The sequence below is a fragment of the Salvelinus sp. IW2-2015 genome, linkage group LG13 (assembly GCF_002910315.2).
Source record: "Salvelinus sp. IW2-2015 linkage group LG13, ASM291031v2, whole genome shotgun sequence".
Taxonomy (NCBI): Eukaryota; Metazoa; Chordata; class Actinopteri; order Salmoniformes; family Salmonidae; genus Salvelinus; species Salvelinus sp. IW2-2015.
In genome coordinates, this window is record NC_036853.1 from 22,317,213 (window position 1) to 22,333,979 (window position 16,767).

The 16,767-nt window shown below is 45.1% G+C and overlaps 1 protein-coding gene across 1 annotated transcript in view; it reads right to left on the reverse strand.

Annotated features, from left to right (window-relative positions):
- LOC111972308 (sec1 family domain-containing protein 2) overlaps positions 1-16,767 on the reverse strand; it is a 164,314-nt gene that overhangs the window by 67,036 nt on the left and 80,511 nt on the right. The window contains exon 5 of the mRNA XM_023999298.2: positions 13,128-13,419. Within this exon, the coding sequence (XP_023855066.1) occupies positions 13,128-13,419 (292 nt within the window). The remainder of the gene's footprint in view (positions 1-13,127; positions 13,420-16,767) is intronic.

Here is a 16,767-nt window from a genome sequence, read left to right on the forward strand (position 1 = left end):
TGCGTGTGTGTGTGTTGTCTTGCGAGTGGCCATTAGTGCAGATTCATGCTGGTCTCCAGGACGGGGATGCTCTTTAACGTGTCCCTGAAGGAGGCTGTTAGGAGGTTCAGCGTGTGACTGAGACTGTTAGCCTGCCTTTAACCTGCTGTGTGTCTGTTTGTTTTTGCTATTCACTCTGTTTGTGTGCTCACTCAATCCTCCTCCTGGTATTTCCATCTGTTTGTTTGTGTATGCGTGTGTGTGTGTGTGTGTGTACAGTATGTATATTCATGTGTGTGTGTCTGCTAAGCCCAGGCTGCTTACTGTAGCCAAGGGGAACAGAAAAAGAGAATTTGTAAAAACATTGTTCTCATGGCGAGTTGGTGACCAGGTTTCACGCAGCGTCTGGTTTCCATTTGACTGCTTTAATTTGGAACAATGTCGCAATCAAGGTTGTTCTCGGCTGCTCGGACAAAGACGGCCCCCTGCACACAAACCAGTTCATCTACAACCATGAAAACTAAAGCTATTTACACACACACAAGCACAGAACACACACACATGCACGCAGGTCGCAGGTACGCGTGCACACACAAAAACAAACCCACACACMCACACACACGCACACACACACAGCTAAGAAAAAGTACTCTATTTCTCAGACACACCTGGTGTGCATTGACAGGGTCATTTCTAGTGAAGTGTTTATAACAGAGAGTCAAGTTTTTAACATGAGCCACATCCCTGGGCCAGGGCCTGCCAGGAGGCCCCTCAGCCAAATAGGACAGGAAGAGAGAGACAGAGCCCAGAATTCTTCATTAGCAGCTTTATGGTGAGAGTGGGAGAGAGCGAGAGCGAGAGAGAGATGGAGGGTGAGCGAGAGCAGGGGAGAGAAGAGAGAATGAGAGAGTGAGAAAATGAGAGAGAGAAGTCGAGAGGCAATTTAGAAAAACAGAGAGAGAGAGAGAGAGAGAGCGCTACCCAACCACGTCCATGTGTGTGATAAAAAGGTTGTAATAATAAGCAGTGTATTATTTCAGGGTGTGTGTTAGTTTGAGAAGGTAACGAGTGGGCCAAACTAAAAGCAGCTCTAATTATGAGCTATGTGGCTGGGGAGGACTGTGTGTGTAGCTTCAAGGTCAGAGAAACTCAAACTGGGGGAGGTACACTGTGGTCTGGAGGTACAGAGCTAATTCATCATCCGAAGGAGCTGGCCACAAACCCTGCTGCCACACAGAGACCAATCCATACAGAGAGACCAGTTCAGGGGCGGACGGGGACATGAATTCGGCCCTGGAACTTTATCTACACCAGCCCACATCACCGCGCCGCAAACTAACTCCCTCCCCCATGTGTGTGTGTGTGTATGTGTATGGCCCCATCCCCACACATACACCCTGGCTCTACACACCCTGCCTAGACACGGGCAGTAGTGCTGATACAGAACATTGCAAGTACAGCGTTTCTCAACCCTTTCTGTACCCGTGTCTGGCGAGACATGGTCGTCCTCCTCTTTTTTAACCAGCTCATGTTTAAAACATTATACAATATGTAAAAACCCCACTGGAGATACAACTACTATAGCTGTGCCTCTGCTCAAGCCATTTTGCCGCTCTGTGCTTCTTCTTGTTCTCTGTCTGTCTGTCTGTCTGTCTGTCTGTCTGTCTGTCTGTCTGTTGTCTGTCTGTCTGTCTGTCTGTCTGTTCTGTCTGTCTGTCTGTCTGTCTGTCTCTGTCCTGTCTGTCTGTCTGTCTGTCTGTCTGTCTGTCCTGTCTGTCTGTCTGTCTGTCTGTCTGTCCTGTCTGTCTGTCTGTCTGCCTGCTGCCTGCTGCCTGCCCTGCCTGCCTGCCTGCCTGCCTGCCTCTGCCTGCCTGCCTGCCTGTCCTGGTCTGTCTGTCTGTCTGTCTGTCTGTCTGTCTGTCTGTCTGTCTGTCTATCTATCTATCTAAGCCTTATATGTTATAAAAGCCAAGCTAATGACTTAGAGGCTATATTTAAGCAATAAGGCCTGAGGGGGTGTGATATATTGCCAATATACCATGGCTAAGGGCTGTTCTTACCCACGACGCAACGTGGAGTGCCTGGATACAGCCTTTAGCCGTGGTATATTGGCCATATACCACAAACCCGAGGTGCCTTATTGCTACTATAAACTGATGACCAAAATAATTTTGGGATCATACCCGTGGTATAAGGTCTGATGTACCACGGCTTTCAGCCAATCAGCATTCAGGGATCGAACCACCCAGTTTATAATGCAAATTAGTGCATGTCATGTGTGTTTCCCTGAATCAACACCTACCCTAAGTGTTATTTACTATTCCAGGGCTCCAGACTAGCATGTTAACTGAATCAACACATACCCTAAGTGTTATTTACTATTCCAGGGCTCCAGACTAACATGTTAACTGAATCAACACCTACCCTAAGTGTTATTTACTATTCCATGGCTCCAGACTCACATGTTACCCTGAATCAACACCTACCTTAAGTGTTAATTAGGTGTTAAGATGGCGCCGGAGAAGAAGGCTGACATTTTATGTGTTCCTATCCAATTGTGTTTATTGTTTGTTTCTTTGCGTTGTTTGTAACTTATTTTGTAACTTATTTTGTACATAATGTTGCTGCTACCATCTCTTATGACCGAAAATAACTTCTGGACATCAGAACTGCGATTACTCACCACGAACTGGCAGAATCCTTTTTTCCCTTTAACATGTCCGACGAGCCCGACGTGAATGATATACTGGTTCACTGGGAACAGGCCCAGATCCCTGTCATTTGCGTAAAGAGAAGGTGGAGAAAAAGAGGCCGGAAGGCGGGCTGCCTTCTGAGAATTCGTAGGCAATCGAATATACCCCCACTGCCTTCCATTCTGCTAGCAAACGTGCAACTTTTGGAAAATAAAATCTATGACCTACATGGAAGAACGACTACCAACGGTACATTCAAAACTGTAACATCTTATGCTTCATGGAGTCGTGACTGAACGACGACATTATCAACATACAGCTGGCTGGTTATATGCTGTATCGGCAGGATAGAACAGCGGTGCCTGGTAAGAGAAGGGGCGGCCGACTATGTATTTTTGTAAATAACAGCTCGTGCACGATGTCTAAGGAAGTCTCAAGGTTTTGCTCGCCTGAGGTAGAGTACCTCATGATAAGCTGTAGACCACACTATCTACCTAGAGAGTTTTCATCTGCATTTTGCTCGTATCGTAGCTGTCTACATACCACCACAGACTGATGCTGGCACTAAGACCGCACTCAATGAGCTATATTCCGCTATAAGCAAACAGGAAAACGCTCACCCAGAGGTGGCGCTCCTAGTGGCCGGGGACTTTAATGCAGGGAAACGTAAAATATGTCTTACCAACTTTCTATCAGCATGTTAAATGTGCAACCAGAGGGAAAAAAAACTCTGGACCACCTTTACTCCACACACAGAGACGTATACAAAGCTCTCCATCGCCCTCCATTCGGCAAATCTGACCAGAATTCTATCCTGCTTACAAGCAAAACTTAAAGCAGGAAGCACCAGTGACTCAATCAATAAAAAAGTGGTCAGATGAAGCAGATGATAAGCTACAGGACTGTTTTGCTAGCACAGACTGGAATATGTTCTGTGATTCCTCCGATGGCACTGAGGAGTACACCACCTCAGTCATTGGTTTCATCAATAAGTGCATCGATGACGTCATCCCCACAGCGACTGTACGTACATACCCCAACCAGAAGCCATAGATTACAGGCAACATCCACACTGATCTAAAGGCTAGAGCTGCCGCTTTCAAGGAGCGGGGCTCTAACCCGGAAGCTTATAAGAAATCCCACTACGCCATCCGAAAAACCATCAAACAGGCAAAGCATCAATACAGGACTAAGATCGAATCATACTACAACGACTCTGACGTTCGTCGGATGTGGCAGAGCTTGCAAACCATTATAGACTACAAAGGGAAGCACAGCCGAGAGCTGCCCAGTGACACAAGCCTACCATACGAGCTAAACTACTTTGGCTCGCTTTGAGGCAAATAACACTGAAACATGCATGAGAGCACCAGCTGTTCCGGAAGACTGTGTGATCACGCTCTCTGCAGCCGATGTGAGTATGACCTTCAAAAAGGTCAACATTCACAAGGCCGCAGGGCCAGACAGATTACCAGGACGTGTACTGCGAGCATGTGCTGACCAACTGGCAAGTGTCTTCACTGACATTTCCAACGTCTCCCTGTACGAGTCTGTAATACCAACATGTTTTAAGCAGACCACCATAGGCCCTGTGCCGAAGAACACTAAGGTAACCTGCCTAAATGACTACCGACCCGTAGCACTCACGTCTGTTGCCATGAAGTGCTTTGAAAGGCTGGTCATGGCACATATCAACACCATTATCCCAGAAACCCTAGACCCACTCCAATTTGCATACCGCCCTAACAGATCCACAGATGATGCAATCTCTATTGCACTCCACACTGCCCTTTCCCACCTGGACAAAAGGAACACCTATGTGAGAATGCTATTCAATGACTACAGCTCAGCATTCAACACCATAGTGCCCTCAAAGCTCATCACTAAGCTAAGGACCCTGGGACTAAACACCTCCCTCTGCAACTGGATCCGCTCCCAGTTGGTAAGGGTAGGTAACAACACATCCGCCACGCTGATCCTCAACACAGGGGCCCCTCAGGGGTGCGTTCTCAGTCCCCTCCTGTACTCCCTGTTCACTCATGACTGCACGGCCCGGCACGACTCCAACGCCATCATTAAGTTTGCCGATGACACAACAGTGGTAGGCCTGATCACCGACAACGACGAGACAGCCTATAGGGAGGAGGTCAGAGACCTGGCCGTGTGGTGCCAGGACAACAACCTCTCCCTCAACGTGATCATGACAAAGGAGATGATTTTAGAATACAGGAAAAAGAGGACCGAGCACACCCCCATTCTCATCAACGGGGCTGTAATGGAGCAAGTTGAGAGCTTCAAGTTCCTTGGTGTCCACACCACCAACAAACTAACATGGTCCAAGCACACCAAGACAGTCGTGAAGAGGGCACAACAAAACCTATTCCCCCTCAGGAGACTGGAAAGATTTGGCATGGGTCCTCAGATCATCAAAAGGTTCTACAGCTGCACATTCGAGAGCATCCTGACTGGTTGCATCACTGCCTGGTATGGCAACCGCTCGGCTTCCAACCGCAAGGCACTACAGAGGGTAGTGCGTACGGCCCAGTACATCACTGGGGCAAAGCTTCCTGCCATTCAGGACCTCTATACCAGGCGGTGTCTGAGGAAGGCCCTAAAAATGATCAACGACTCCAGCCACCCTAGTCATAGACTGTTCTCTCTGCTACCGCACGGCAAGCGGTACCGGAGCGCCAATTCCAGTCTCCAAGAGGCTTCTAAACAGCTTCTACCCCCAAGCCATAAGACTCCTGAACATCTAATCAAATGGCTACCCAGTCTATTTGCATTGCCGCCCCTCTTTTACACCGCTGCTACTCTCTGTTGTTATTATCTATGCATAGTCACTTTAATAACTCTACCTACATGTACATATTACCTCAAATACCCCGACTAACCGGTGCCCCCACACATGACCCTGTACCGGTACACCCCCTGTATATAGTCTTGCTATCGTTATTTTACTGCTGCTCTTTAATTACTTGTTATGTTTATTTCTTATGCTTATATATTTTTTAAATGCATTGTTGGTTAGTAAGCATTTCACTGTAAGGTCTACACCTGTTTTATTTGGCACATGTGACTAATACAATTTGATTTGCTTTGAATTACTATTACAGGGCTCCAGAGTTAAATGTTCCCCTGAATCAACACCTACCCTAAGTGTTAATTACTAGTACAGGGCTCCAGAGTTAAATGTTCCCCTGAATCAACACATACCCTAAGTGTTAATTACTATTACAGGGCTTCTAGAACTAAACATTTTCGCCTGAATCAACACCTACAAGTGTTTAATTACTATTACAGGGCTCAGACTAACAGTTTCCCTGAATCAACACCCACCCTAAGTGTTAATTACTATTACAGGGCTCCAGAGTTAAATGTTCCCCTGAATCAACACTACCTTAAGTGTTAATTACTATTACAGGGCTCTAGACTAACATTCCCCCTGAATCAACACATACCCTAAGTGTTAATTACTATTACAGGGCTCCAGAGTTAAATGTTCCCCTGAATCAACACCTACCCTAAGTGTTAAATACTATTACATGGCTCTAGACTAACATTTCCCCTTGAATCAACACCTACCCTAAGTGTTAATTACTATTACAGAGCTCTAGACTAAACATTTCCCCTGAACCAACACATACCCTAAGTTTTAATTACTATTACAGGGCTCCAGAGTTAAATGTCCCCTGAATCAACACATACCCTAAGTGTTAATTACATTACAGGGCTCTAGACTAACATTTTCCCCTGAATCAACACCTACCCTAAGTGTTAATTACTATACAGGGCTCTAGACTAACATTTTCCCCTGAATCAACACCACCCTAAGTGTTAATTACTATTACATGGCTCCAGAGTTAAATGTTCCCCTGAATCAACACCTACCTTAAGTGTTAATTACTTTTACAGGGCTCTAGACTAACATTTCCCCTGAATCAACACATACCCAAGTGTTAATTACTATTACAGGGCTCCAGAGTTAAATGTTCCCCTGAATCAACACCTACCCTAAGTGTAAATACTATTAATGGCTCTAGACTAACATTTCCCTTGAATCAACACCTACCCTAAGTGTTAATTACTATTACGGGCTCTAGACTAACATTTCCCCCTGAACCAACACCCTACCCTAAGTGTTAATTACTATTACAGGGCTCCAGCGTTAAATGTTCCCCTGAATCAACACCTACCCTAAGTGTTAAATACTATTACAGGGCTCTAGACTAACATTTTCCCCTGGTGTCACTGGCACCAGCCCATGATTTGGTCAGAACCCAGAAATCATCTTATAGTACTTTATTAAGAAGTATAATAAATAGACTACTGAGGTATTGAATGAGTTGGTTTCATCTAACACGTCCAAGCAGGAATGCATGATTCAAGATATTTTGATGTGCAACCTAGTCCGGTGATGAATTTTGGGTTGACAATTAGACTATATTTGCTATATTTTACTGTCAGAATAGGACTCCAGAATTTCCAGATGTTAATTTTGTTCAATAGAGATGAATTACATACATCTTTATGTGCACTAACTAATATCATATGCTAATTGATTTGGGGTTCAACAGCTAAGAAAGTGGAAACTCAAAACACATTAACTAGATCGCTAACTCTAAATGTAATACCCACTGCTAGTAGCTATGTATTCATCCAACAGCAAATTGAATGTCCTAAAAAAACATTGCAGTCATAGGCTAATACCCATGAGACCTATGAAGCTGCCAAAGCTGTGTTTTTCCCGCAATTGCATTTAAAACAAATTTATAGTATCAGAATGAATTTTTTCTCTCGAGTGCATGGGGAGAGAGGAGAGTGGCTCACTCATCACTGCAGCAGCCCCAGCCAGGGCACATGGCAGACACTTTCATTAGAGGAATCACGAGGACAAGGCACATTACTGTTTGACCAAATCACAGTTTTAGCCACCCCCCCCAAAATAGTACGTTTTAAGTGAGGTGACAATGTAGAATGTGCTCTTTCTATGTTTATAGGCACCCATTGCGTTTTTCTATGATCAGTGATCATGGCTATCCAACTGATGACAGAGTTGGAGAAGGTCTCTTTGCCGATGCCGAGTTTGACTTTGAATGTGTGACCTACGCTCAGCCTATCAGAAAACCGTCCGGCCTTTGCCCACTGATCTGCCAAAAGCTCATTATAGATTAGTGTAACAGCGAAATTTCGCAAACATCTTAACAGGCTCACGGGTTTTAGTTTTACACAAAAAACATTTTTGTGTGTGCCAATTTTGACCAGCCCACCTAACTCAAAAATTGTCCAGAACATCTGGCATTTGTCAGAATTGCCAAATGGCCAATCCACCCCTGGACCAGTTCCAGAGAGACCAGCTCAGACCTCTAGACTGTAATGTTTTCACAGAGTACAGTGCAAGTAGGCAGGGATCAGCAAAGCCGAGATAGTACACAGGCACCAGGCGAGAGGTCAAAGGGCGCGCACACACATACGCACACACACACACACTCTCGCTCACCCTGTGATTCTGCAGCAGGTTCCCACAGTCGCCGCAGTGTTTGTGTAGTCTGTTACATGTGACTTGACAGGGTGTGTGTCTGAGTGTTTGTGTGAAGCGGGGAGAGAAATGGGGTGTGAAGTCTCTGACAGAGTCCTCCTGCCATCAGCAGCACAGAGATATAAACAACAAGCGCCTTCTCCATCTCTACTTAAGTTAAATAAAGGTTAAATGAAATAAAATGAAATACTTACCATATGAATTAAGTAACTGGGGTCATTCTAATATCAGTATAGATGGGTTGGCTGACAACCTTGCGGAAATGATGCGCGCGCATTGTGGCTGGAAGCTGCGTGTTGTTATGATTCTGAACGGTCAGATAGCTAGCACCAATGACAAGAAGCTGCCATGAGGGGAAACGTAGGTGGCTCGTTTGATCTATTTTGATCAATTTCTTGATATCATGTTTTGTTCTGATGTGTTTTGACTGATTTCATGTCAATGTTAATATGGAAGAAAAAAACCTGAAAAAACCCCAATGAGACCAAAATGGCGCCGGAAGAAATGGCAGCAGTTTTACGGGCGCCCAACCAATTGTGCTATCATGTGTTTTTTTTCACGTTATTTGTAACTTATTTTGTACATAATGTTTCTGCAACTGTATTTTACGGCAAAAAAGAGCTTCTGGATATCAGGACAGCGATCACTCACCTCGGATTAGACAAAGATTTTTTCTTCAACAAGCAAGACGCACAAGACATTCTCCAAACACCCGACAGGGCCGACATCCCCGTTATTTGCAAGAGGAAGCGACGCAGGTACAGAGGACAAAGAGCCGGATGCCTTGTCAGGACCCGGAAAAGGCGAGTGGGAAAGCTGTCGTTACGGTCAATACTACTCGCCAATGTGCAATCATTGGACAATAAACTAGACGGGGTACGATCATGAATATCCTACCAACGGGACATCAAAAATTGTAATATCCTATGTTTCACGGAATCATGGCTGAATGACGACATGGATATTCAGCTAGCGGGATATACGCTGCACCGGCAGGATAGAACAGCACACTCCAGTAAGAAGAGGGGAGGCGGTCTGTGCATATTTGTAAACAACAGCTGATGCACGAAATCTAAGAAAGTCTCTAGATTTTGCTCACCTGAAGTAGAGTATATTGTGATAAATTGCAGGCCACACTACTTGCCTAGAGAGTTGTCTGTTTATTTACCACCACAGACAGATGCTGGCACTAAGACCGCACTCAGTCAGCTGTATAATGTAATAATCAAACAGGAAACCACTCACCCAGAGGTGGCGCTCCTAGTGGCCGGAGACTTTAATGCAGGGAAACTTAAATCAGTTCTACCAAATTTCCATCAACATGCTAAATGTGCAACCAGAGGGAAAAAAATAGTAGATCACCTGTACTCCACACACAGAGACACGTACAAAGCTCTCCCTCGCCCTCCATTTGGTAAATCCGACCACAACTCCTTCCTCCTGATTGTTTTGCAATCACAGACTGGAACATGTTCCGGGATTCTTCCGATGGCATTGAGGAGTACACCACATCAGTCACTGGCTTTATCAATAAGTGCATCGAGAACGTCGTCCCCACAGTGACTGTACGTACATACCCCAACCAGAAGCCATGGATTGCAGGCAACATTCGCACTGAGCTAAAGGGTAGAGCTGCCGCTTTCAAGGTGCGGGACTCTAACCCGGAAGCTTACGAGAAATGCTGCTAACCCCTGCGACAAACAATCAAACAGGCAAAGCGTCAATACAGGGCTAATATTGAATCATACTACACCGGCTCCGACGCTCGTCTTATGTGGCAGGGCTTGCAAACTATTACAGACTACAAAGGGAAGCACAGCTGTGAGCTGCCCAGTGACACGAGCCTACCAGACGAGCTAAATCACTTCTATGCTCGCTTCGAGGCAAGCAACACTGAGGCATGCATGAGAGCATCAGCTGTTCCGGACAACTGTGTGATCACGCTCTCCGTACCCGGCGTGAGTAAGACCTTTAACCTCTCTAGGGTAGGCGGCAATATTTTCACGTCCGGATGAAAAGTGCGCCCAAAGTAAACTGCCTGTTACTCAGGCCCAGAAGCTAGGATATGCATATAATTGGTAGACTTGGATAGAAAACACTCTAAAGTTTCTACAAGTGTTAAAATAATGTCTGTGAGTATAACAGAACTGATATGGCAGGCGAAACCCCGAGGACAAACCATCACAAAAAAAAAAGAATTTCAGCCTACCACTGTTTCCATGGCTTTCATGTTTATTATGAGGCAAAGTCCTCCCAGATTGCAGTTCCTAGGGCTTCCACTAGATGTCAACAGTCTTTAGAAAGAGTTTCAGGCTGGTTTTTGGAAAAATGAGGTAGAAGTTGTAGTTTTTCTATGTGGCTCCCATTTTGGCTAAAGTGTTTCCATGCGCATGGATGAAAGCGCGTTCTTCGTTATTTATCTCCGGTAATGAACATACTATTCTCCGTCTTAAATTTCATCGTATATTTACGTATTAGGGTACCTGAGGTTTGATTATAAACGTTGTTTGACTTGTTTGGAATAGTTTATTGTTTATGGGATTCATTTTATGTGCATTTTGAAGGAGGGAAACCGGTGGATTATTGAATGAAGCGCGCCAGCTAAACTGAGTTTTTATGGATATAAAGAAGGACTTTATCGAACAAAAGGACCATTTGCATTGTGTGCCCCCCCATCCCCTATTTTTAAGCTGCTACTACTCTCTGTTTATCATATATGCATAGTCACTTTAACTATACATTCATGTACATACTACCTCAATTGGGCCGACCAACCAGTGCTCCCGCACATTGACTAACCGGGCTATCTGCATTGTGTCCCACCCACCACCCACCCCTCTTTTACACTACTGCTACTCTCTGTTCATCATATATGCATAGTCACTTTAACCATATCTACATGTACATACTACCTCAATCAGCCTGACTAACCGGTGTCTGTATGTATCCTCACTACTTTTATAGCCTCGCTACTGTATATAGCCTGTCTTTTTACTGTTGTTTAATTTCTTTACCTACCTATTGTTCACCTAATACCTTTTTTGCACTATTGGTTAGAGCCTGTAAGTAAACATTTCACTGTAAGGTCTACACCTGTTGTATTCGGCGCACGTGACAAATAAACTTTGATTTGAGTTGAGTTGACAAACAACTGTAAAAATCTATTTGAGAGACATGTGCTCATTGTGTAAATATATTTACAGTGCATATGGAAAGTATTCAGACCCCTTTACCTTTCCCACATTTTATTACGTAACAGCCTTATTCTAAAATGGATTAAATTGTTTTTCCCCTCATCAATCTACACACAATATCCCATAATGACAAAGCAAAAACAGGTTTTCATAAATTTTTACAAATGTATAATTAAAAAGAAATCACATTTACATAAGTATTCAAACCCTTTACTCAGTACTTTGTTGAAGAACCTTTGGCAGCGATTACAGCCTCAAGTTTTCTTGGGTATGACGCTACAAGCTTGGCACACCTGTATTTGGGGAGTTTCTCCCATCTTCTCTGCAGATCCTCTCAAGCTCCGTCAGGTTGGATGGGGAGCGTCACTGCACAGCTATTTTCAGGTCTCTCCAGAGATGTTCGATCGGGTTCAAGTTCGGGCTCTGTCTGGATCACTCAAGGACATTCAGAGACTTGTCCCGAAGCCACTCCTGTGTTGTCTTGGCTGTGTGCTTAGGGTTGTTGTCCTGTTGGAAGGTGAACCTTCGCCCCAGTCTAAGGTCCTGAGCTCTCTGGAGCAGGATGCGGCCACCACCATGCTTCGCCGTAGGGATGGTGACAAGTATCCTCCAGACATGACACTTGGCATTCAGGCCAAAGAGTTCAACCTTGGTTTCATCAGACCAGAGAATCTTGTTTCTCATGATCTTAGAGTCTCTAGGTGCCTTTTAGCAAACTCCAAGCGGGCTGTCATGTGCCTTTTACTGAGGAGTCTGGCCCCTCTACCATAAAGGCCTGATTGGTGGATGGTTGTCCTTCTGGAAGGTTCTCCCATCTCCACAGAGGAACTCTGGAGCTCTGTCAGAGTGACCATCGGGTTCTTGGTCACCTCCCTGACCAAGGCCCTTCTCCCCCGATTGCTCAGTTTGGCCGGTCGGCCAGCTCTAGGAAGAGTCTTGGTGGTTCCAAACCTCTTCCATTTAAGAATGATGAAGGCCACTGTGTTCTTGGGGACCTTTAATGCTGCAGACATTTTTTGGTACCCTTCCCCAGACCTGTGCCTCGACACAATCCTGTCTTGGAGCTCTACGGACAATTCCTTCTTGGTTTTTGCTCTGACATGCAATGACAATTGTGGGACCTTATATAGACAGGTGTGTGCCTTTCTAAATCATGTCCAATCAACTGAATTTACCACAGGTGAACTCCATTGAAGTGGTAGATACATTTCAAGGATGATCAATGGAAACAGGATGTACCGGAGCTCAATTTCGAGTTTCATAGCAAAGGGTCTAAATACTTACGTAAATAAGGTATTTAGTTTTTATTTTTGAATACATTTCCAAACATTTATAAAAACTTGTTTTCACTTTGTCATTATGGGGTATTGTGTGTAGATTGATGGGAAAGAAATAAATGTTATCAATTTTAGAATAAAGCTGTAACGTGACAAAATTTGGAAAAAGTCAAGGGGTCTGAATACTTTCCAAATGCACTGTATGTTTTCAATAAACATTTCCATGTTGTCAACCATCTAAGCCAACCCAGTCTGTTTTGTCCCATAGTTGGTAAAGAAGCAACCCGTCTATCATTTTGTGATATGTTGCATCTGGTTCAGTTGAGTCTTATTAAGAGAATGGTGCAATTTTAGGTTCCACTATTTGAAACATACGCAAACCAGCGACCCCATCAGCCAAGATCCACCCCACAGTTCCCTTCACCCCCCCGCCCCCCCCTCTAACCGGTGAGTTTCTGCAGCAGCGGGCTGAGCTCCGTCTCTCTGGTGACGACCAGGGTGAGCGCTCCAATCAGCTCCCTCTCCACCTTCTCCACCTCTTCATCGTCTGCAGGCTGGGCCTCTCCAGCCAGGGAGTACAGGTAGACCAGCAGCACCAGCAGCTCGTCTGGACCACACTCATCCTCCCCCGACCGAGAACCTGAACTGGACTCTGAGCTGGACCCCTCCTCACCGCGAGGCTTCATCAGGGGCAGCAGCTGCCTCAGAACACCAGCAAAGTCAGAGTCTCCGAGAGCCTGCAACACACACAGGGCACAAGACACATTTTAGAGATACGAAGTAGAAACTACAAGCTGGGTAACACAAAACACATCAAATCCCCACACACATACAACAACTAGCAAGACAATGTCAATGATTGTATAGAGCGGCATTTTTTTGTGTTTGCTTTTTTTTTTACGACTATGAGTAATCCAGTTGTATGTAAATTCATTCTCGTTTACTCTTCTCCATTTTCCGTTTCGTTTAATCATGCAAATGTGTATTAGACATCATTTACCTGATCATTTGCATGCATGCACAAGACACAGGGTGCGTGTTTCTGTACTGTTTAGGAGCGGTGACCTGTTTATCTGTGTTGCTGTGAGTGAGTTTGCTCCCATGCTGGTTCTGCCAGTCCTGGCCCACGTGATGTGGACCCTAGGCTCTTAAACAGAACGATACACAGTCTAACAGCCAGGCTGAGATCATACACACAGGAGTGTGTTTTGTACAAAAGAGTGAGAAAGAAAGAGAAGGAGAGAGAGAGGGAGAAAGAGAGGGAAAGAACAAGAGAAAGAGTGAGGGGAATCCGCTAGAGCTGTAGTCGGATGCCTCTGTGTATAGATGACATTTTATTGACTGAGCTGTGTGTTAAGACCTCAATGTTCCTCCAAACCAAGACAAACAGACTCTCTCCCTACCCTGCTCCAAACTCTGAGCCCTGATCTAGTTCACTGAGGGGATCCAGTGTCTGATCCATTACAACCCTGTTCTGGGCCAGGGAGTGGCGAATCAGACCCAACACACTCTGGACCAGCAACAGTACTGAACTGACTGTCTGTGTGTGTGAATCCGAGTCTGGTCTTACTCCGTGAACAATGATCCAATGAACATCACCGTATTTAAAAAAAAATTGACCTTTATTTAACTAGGCAACAAATTCTTATTTACAATGACGGCCCACCTTGGCCAAACCCAGACAGTTGGCACTACCCTCTAGTTTTACAAGTGAAAACTCCTGTCTTAAAGTGCTTGATATCTATCTAGGAGATCTCATTTTTAAAGTACATGAGATGTATGACTGTATTGTGTCAGAGCACCAGTTCTCTTCCAGCTAGTCCTCAGCCCCAGCCAACCATCGCCCTCAGGGGGTATTCAAACACACAAACCAAATCACAGAACACCTTTTTCTCCTTAAACACCGCATAATCAAATACATCTCCGAGGCCACACTTCCACATTTTTGCCAGACAATGTTTGGGCTCTTTCCCTTACTTTCTCCACTGTGAGGAGAAAGAGAGAGAAGCAAAGAGGTTTCAGGGTTTCACGGTAAGACGAGCAGAGTAAACACCTCGTCTCTGTCATCACTCTCTACTCTCAGCGGACATGGATCTCCTGCTGCTCAGTCAGTCCACACATGTCCAGGAGCTCATCTGTCCTGTAGCCTGCAGAGAGGACGGTCAGCAGCAACCACATGAGGCTGAGAACGGCTTGGCCTGGTTCGGGAAGCAGGTGAAGTGGAGGGAAATAGGTTCTATGGCCCCCTGGAGTTTTTCCACATGAGCTGCCCAGGAGAAACTCCTCGCCTTACTCATAAGACAGACTCTACGTGACATTAACTCCGACCTGAAGTCATGAGCTCTGTGGAGGGTTCAACTGCACCGAGTGTCTGTGTGTATCCAGCTTTCCTTTCTCACCCCCCCCTCCTGTTTCTGTTGTTCTACCTCCCACTTCTAACTTTCACTGGACCTTTGCTTCTTCTCAATCCCACGTTCACTCTCACTCTTTCTTTTTGCATCCATCTCCCCGCTCACTCACTTTCTTTATCCTTTGAGCTTTTTGTCTTCAGGAGACATATAAAAAGCTGTCGTCAGCTGGTCGTCAGAGTGATTGAGTTCCAAGCATTGTAGAGATTAGTGTTTTGTGTGTGTGTGCTTGTCTGTAAAAAACGAAAACCTCTATGTCCTGTCCTGGCACCAGCAACCAGCTGACCACAGCTTTTGATATGTCTCCTGAAGACAAAAAGCTCAAAGGACACACACACACACACACACCACAGCTAATCTCTGCAATGCATGGAACTCAATCAGTGCACTACGGTTCACACTGTAGAGGTACAGTACCACTCTTACAACAGAACAGAGGACTTCATGAAACAGGTTTACAGACATTGAACCATATGATGGTTCATTATACCATGGAAATGGCTCTGACAGACATTCAGCGCCAAGCCGAGGTGGAATTCTGATAGAGCATTACCTGGTCCTACCAGAGTGACATCTGTCAACTAGAGCCAGACATCCCTGCCCCTGTACCCCCGTCCTCGCCCCTCCAAGCCCCCTCTCTGACCGAGCCCTTCCCCTTAGCCTGCCTGTCACTATAAAAGTCTCCACACGACAGGCTCTAAAAGTATGCTGCTAATTCCATGTAAAGTTTTAGGTTCAGTCTGTAAAAAGAGATGTATTTTAGTGGTTGTAGTGAGGGCAGCCCAATACCAGACCATTACTGCAGTAATAACAGGAAGCTGTAGCCTGCTCGCTAAACGCTAACGTTATTATTACACACCATTACTGGATCGACTGGTCCTGTCGCCATGCCCTAAATGCCATCATTACATACAATTACAGAATAACCGCGTAAATACTGTCAAAACAATGGTAATATTAGGACGCCAATTACTGAAATAATGCCATTCCTTTAAATTACTACTATACAGTTTGTTATCGTGACATACTATTTCCATTGAAAGAAGAAATAACTATCTATGAATACACTCTTAGAAAAAAAGGTGCTATCTAGAACCTAAAAGGTTTCTTCGGCTGTCCCCATGGGAGAACCCTTTGAAGTACCATTGTTGGTTCCACTTTAGAACCACTTTGAGTTCCATGTAGAACCCTCTGTCGAAAAGGTTCCACATGGAACCCAAAACATTTTTACTTGGAACCAAAAGGGTTCTACTTGGAACCAAAAAGGGTTTTCCCTGGAACCAACAATGGTACTTCAAAGGGTTCTCCCATGGGAACAGCCGAAGAAACCTTCTTTTAGGTTCTAGATAGCACCTTAGATAGCACGGCCGAAGAACCCTTTCGGAAGCCTTTTTTTCTAAGAGTATGCTATGATAAAATGTTGAGAGCTGATACCCTCACAGTGACGAGAGACAGACGCATCATGAAGTCCCTGATAGATACGGAACTTAACTGCTTGGCAATCTGCACCAATCAAACACTCTCTCTGGTCCGATGCTGTCAGTTAGGTCAGTGATTGACAGACTAGTGTTTGGCAGTTTCATCCATCCTGGGGTTCATAAAGCCTCCATGTCACCCAATCACAGGGCTGGGCCAAACCCCGCCCCTGGCCAGCGCAGTGCAGCCAGCCCGAACAGG